General features: G+C 41.2%; 1 protein-coding gene across 6 annotated transcripts in view; it reads right to left on the bottom strand.

The window, feature by feature from the left end:
• Positions 1-1,501: 1,501 nt before the first annotated feature.
• ASB3 (ankyrin repeat and SOCS box containing 3) overlaps positions 1,502-5,467 on the bottom strand; it is a 32,090-nt gene continuing 28,124 nt past the window's right edge. For all 6 annotated transcript variants that reach the window (XM_080587572.1, XM_080587571.1, XM_080587570.1 and 3 more), the window contains 2 exons: positions 4,402-4,535; positions 1,502-2,907 (listed from right to left, as the gene is read on the bottom strand). In XM_080587572.1, coding sequence (XP_080443698.1) covers positions 2,654-2,907; positions 4,402-4,535 — 388 coding nt within the window. In that variant the 3' untranslated portion in view covers positions 1,502-2,653. The remainder of the gene's footprint in view (positions 2,908-4,401; positions 4,536-5,467) is intronic.

Below are 5,467 nucleotides of genomic sequence, written 5' to 3'. Positions count from 1 at the left end.
CACTGGTGTCATGTCGTTGTGGTTGTGGGGACGTTTCATATCAGGGTCTGTGGGTTACATGAGGGGAGACCACGCGTGGGCTCCAAGCCAACCCCCCCCGACCCCGGTGAGCGCAGGGAAGAAGCCGGGCAGGGCGCAGGGTGAGCAGCCCCTATCAGTGCCTCATGCTGCCCCCTGGGGCCTCCCCCTACCCCTGCCCTGCTCTCCTGCCCCAGCCAGTCATCCCCTTCTTGTGGAGCCCTCTGCAACAGCCACCCAGAGTGCCCAGAGCCAGATCTCCAGGCTAGCAAATTAAGTAAAAGGAAAGCAAAGGGCTTGGGAAATCTCTTCATTTTAGGCCATTTCTGCAATCCTGCTCTCCTTCCGAGATGCTGGACCAGCGGCACTGCCCTTGCAATAAAACTGCTCCTGTTTACCCTGCGCCACCTCCCCACCAGGAGCTGTCACCCAGCCCCGCCACTCCCAGTGGAGCAGGGCCAGAGCAGATGCAGCTCTAGGTACATAGTCAGCCTTTGGAAACAAAGAAAATCTCATTTTCTGGCCTCCTGCAGGCTCAAAGGTCACAGGCAGGGTGCCACAATATATGGGAAATGAGCGTTCTTTACAAGCTGCTGAGTGTAGAGGGCACCCAGTGCACCAGGTGAAGGTAATTGCTGTTGTACCTTGACACAAGCTGGGACAGCGGCGCACAGCCAGGGAGCTGCTGCCCAGGGCATACTCCAGCGGCCCTTGCACAGACATCACACCATGGAGCTGGGCTGGGAGGGGCGGGTGAGCACCGGACACTTCGGGCATGGCAAGTGGAGGGAGTTCCTGGCATTACAAGGGGAAATTCTCCCCTGAAGTGTGTAGGAAATTTTTTCACATTTGTGATGGTGATTTTCTCCAAAGCCAAAGGGTGTTTCCTAGTATTCCGCAGGGGAAACGTCCTCCAAGTCTGGGGGAAACAGCTATTACCTGAAGTGGGAACTTCATCCACTGTGCATGTGTGGGGACATCTGGGATTTTTGCATGGGAAAGTCTGCCAAAGGGTGGGGGGGGAGGGGGGGTGGGGGGGGGTCGTAGTTCCCTGGTGTCCCAAGGGGGAATTGGCTTCACAAGAAGGGAGAAATAGCTAATAGTTCCTAGGGAAATTTCCTTCAAAAGGAGGTGGATTTTCCTGGTGTTCAGTGGAAATTTCCTTGGCCATGACCAAGGAATTTCCTGGCATTTCCTAATGAGACTTCCCTCCAAAGAGAAGAAATTCCCAGCAATCCAAATAGGAATTTTCTCAAAAGGGTGGAATTTCCTCCAAAGGGAGGGGGGGCCTTTTCCCCACATTCCAAGTGGGAATTTCCTGGTATTTCAAGTGGAAAGTTCCTTCAAAGAGAAGGGAGAGGCTATCTTGGCCTTTCCCATGGACATTTTCACCAAACTGGAAGGCTGGAGATGTGACATAGCTGCGCCTTTCCGAGTCAGGAATGGATGGCGCATAGACTGAGAATAACACAAGAACGGTAAGAACTCTTCAATGTATTTTTTATTTTCTCATATATCCTTTGTTAAGCGAAGTAGTTGCTAACACAAAGAAAATTAGTTTATAATGGCTGCAAAATGTGTTGTACTCTAATAATGAAAGTGTGCAGTTTGATACAGCTTTGTAAAAAAAAACACAAACACTACAAGTTAATCAGATTTTATGCAAGAAATTCTATTTAGAGGAAAGGATCTCATTTATAATTCAGTTTGTTACTAAAGAACACAAAAGTTAAAGTTACATCCTGCAGTAAATTTGAGCAGAAAACTGCAACTATTTCTCCAAATTATAGCTGCAGCTCTTGTAGGCTTCAGTGCTAGCTGTAAACATATTTGAGGTGTAAGGGATATTCTTAAGAAATTATTACTCTAAATCAAGGTTGTAAACAGTTTTAAAGAAATTGGTGTATTAGTTACTGAGTAAGAGATACAAACAAATCCCTTGACTTTGGATCATGTTAACTTATTAATGTTCATATGCAATGATTTGCTCTTCAGTAACTACAACAATATTGACTAAAAGCAACAGTGTGGGGAGACAGGCATGAACAGTTCCAAGGGAAGTGACATAGGAAGAGGTGCTCAAAGATGACTGAAAATGATGATAAAAGAACAACAGCTCTCCAAGTGCTGAATACAGATGAACAAGGAAGGAGGGGGGGGAAAAAGTTTATTTAGGAAACCCTACCCTTTCTCATTAATTTTCTACCTCTGGTTCAGCTAGATTACTCCCCAACATACAACTTAACAACAATAATACACCATTGTTTTCCTTGTACTGTACTGTATATGCTGTACTTAGAATGTGGTATCTATTAACAGTGTCTGACCAAATAGATTTCAGCTACTATATAAGCTCTGTTCATTGAACAAGCTAATTTTACTCTGCAAGAGTTAAACACTTCCTTTCAAAATCAGAAAATATTTGCAGACCTAGAAGGCTACAAGAAGACTTTTTAAATGAGCACATCATAGAGCTTGTAACAAACATCCCAATATAGTATAAAACTGCAGCATGGGAAGACTTATTTCTGCAACCTTACTTACAGAAGTATTTCCCTGGTGCCTGCTAACTGCCTTTACAAAACTTGCGGCCACGGCCTTGCGTCGCTGGCAGTGCCATCAGCTAGCGCTGGCATTACAGACTGTCCCTCCTCTCTGCATCTTCAGAGCTGGAGGTGGTGGCAGAGTAAACTGCCTCCTCTCTCTGCCCCAGGCAATCCTCCTGGTCTGGGACAGCGCTGACCCGCAGTACATCTAGATACAGGAGGTAGTCCTGGAGACAGGCCGGCAGCGGCAAGTCCCGGATGAACCGGTCCGATCGGAGGCGTTCGCTCGTTAAAATGGACCGGATCTCAAGACGACACAGGTGAGACAGGGAAGGAATGAAGGCTGAGAAATACAAAACAAGTCAAACGGTGAACAGAACCATGGGATTACACTGCTTGTCTACTTAGTTTACATAGATCCCTCTGAAATCCCCCAGTCTCAGCCAGGTAACAAGGCAGAATTATTGACTGTGAAGGACATGTCTCTGCTACAATCAGCTTTTTTGCTATAATATTAACTGCAATCATTTATGCACCTGCCATACTCATCCTTCTCTATTGAAATACAGAACTTTAGGGGACTATACGTTTTGTAAGCCTTCAGGTGGAGGTATGAATGTCAGTTCTTGAATTTTTCAGCGTGAACCCTTCATTTTTAATTTCCTGTGCTCACTCACACGACCAGCTTATCCCAGTTAGAATACTTAATACTCCTCAAGGGGGAAAGCCTCAGCACAGCAGCTGGCCTGCTTGCCCTGACTGCTCTTGGCTGAAAGAATGAAAAAGTGAAAACAAACTGTCTTCCCACCTTCTTCCTCTCTGCAGGTTTGGTTAGTATTGCTATTTGTAATAGATAATAATAATAGTAACAATATATTATTATATCATTAAATATAATACATGTAATACTTAAGTTACAAATATTACTATTTGGTTACAGGGTATTAAATACTATTACAACACAAATACATTTATTAACAGCAAAGGAACCACAAGAACTCCAAATAAATTTCCCCAAATAAAGCCTTTTTTTTTAAAACTCCAAAAATATATCCTCATTAGCGTTAAATATTCCAAAGAAAGTCTTATTTAATAATATTAATTTAGACACTTTCAAAATTATTGTAGCCAATTTAAAGAAGAATATGCTTTAAACCGAGTCACTAACATATCTGAGCAGTTTTTCAGTAACATAATGTATAGGTCACAGTGCAAGTTCCGTGTTAAAGCTGCTTTTCTGGAAGGTGAACACATCAAGCACTGGACAATCTGTTATTGAATCTTTTTGGCTGACCTTGTTTCAATTATAGGAGTGATAATGAACTTCCAGATTTACAGGTATTTAGTGTGATGATATAGATGGCTTTTATTTTAATTACTGTCAATGCTTCCAAGACAAGATAGACACTTTGTTAGAAATACAAATGAAATTTAAAAGCAAAGTCAGTGGGATATTGTCTAGAAAATGCAACCAAGTAATACTGATAATCTTCCCTTAAATCTTCCCAGAAGAGGATCTTTAGGAAGATGCAGTACTAACTTACAGTCGCTGCCCATATTTTATAGCATGCTTGTTAATTTGAAGTGGAGAAGATAACCCAAATTCAAACACATGATCTATGAATTGAACAATGAAATGAGTAAAATTCATTCAGATATGTTTTGTTTGCTTGTTTTAGGTAACTATTGTTTCTGCTGCCCAGTTTCTGGACAAGCAGTATCTACTGACTATTTGACCTTCTTTGCATTCATGCGTTAGGACAAAAAGCTGTTTCCCGCTTACATCCTGGAGATCAGTATATACAGAGACTTATTTTTCCCTAATTGTTTTGCTTACCAAAATGGCTCTTGGGAGTCCAGCTGAATTTCTCTTTGTAGTCTGAAAGGTCTCGTTCGACAGCTGGGGGAAGTCTCTTCCAGTTTGTGAACTCCAGAATGAAATTAAGGACATCCTCACTCACAGAGTAAATCCTGCACAACGCAAATCCGTAAGATATCACTTTACACAATAGCATAAATATAGTAATAGAAGTAACACCCAGAAAGCTTCTTGTTTCTAACAAATCTGTAACAATATATATTCCAAGTACAGAAATAGAAAACCATTAAATAGAAATTCAAAGTAATTCTGACGGCATGACTCCTTACTAACAATTTTATCTTCCTCCATTACTTTTTTTTCAGAAGTAAGCTAGACTGCAGGAGAAAAATACCTGTTCTGAAATACAAATGCCTTGGTAAAAGAGAGCACTCTTCTCTGCACTTATTTCTTATTCAATTTACACCTAAATTCTAGTTAAGATGGTGAGACACCAGGGCATTAGGAGCATTACCATCATGTTTGAGGAAAAAAACCAACATAGCAAATATTTAGCTACTTATTTAAAATTAAACAAACCAACAAAATTTGCAAGTGTTCCAAACTCTCCTACATTTCATTTCTTTAGAATGTAGGAAGAACTTTTAGCAATAGTTTAACTGGATGGAGCTTATAAGGAGGCTTAAAGTAACAGCAGGTAAAACAGCTTTTTTAGTACTACACATAATGAACAGTCACGCAATTTCATAGAAAAGCTTCTTATCTAGATATATACAATCCTGAATTTTCATCTAAATGGAGATATAAAATGCTGTAAACACACACAAATACTAAACATTTTTAATACACTTCCTTTTTTGAGAGAGTCACGTCAAAAATATTTTACGTCCTTTCTAGTTTTTATTATTTCAGTTTCCAACATTGAGATTTCACATTTGGCTGAACTTTTATACACTTACTGAAAAGCACCCAGGAGCGAGGTCGGACTGCTTGGCCTTCTTTAAGAGAAGGGTGACTTCACTTTCCTGCTGGTAATTAAAAATGCCAATGCTCTAGACTGACCTGTTTATAATTATACAGATGT

This window comes from Anser brachyrhynchus (assembly GCF_964034855.1).
Source record: "Anser brachyrhynchus genome assembly, chromosome: 3".
In the NCBI taxonomy this organism is placed as follows: Eukaryota; Metazoa; Chordata; class Aves; order Anseriformes; family Anatidae; genus Anser; species Anser brachyrhynchus.
Note: the sequence above shows the minus strand (reverse complement) of the source record. Positions and strands in the feature narration are given on the sequence as shown.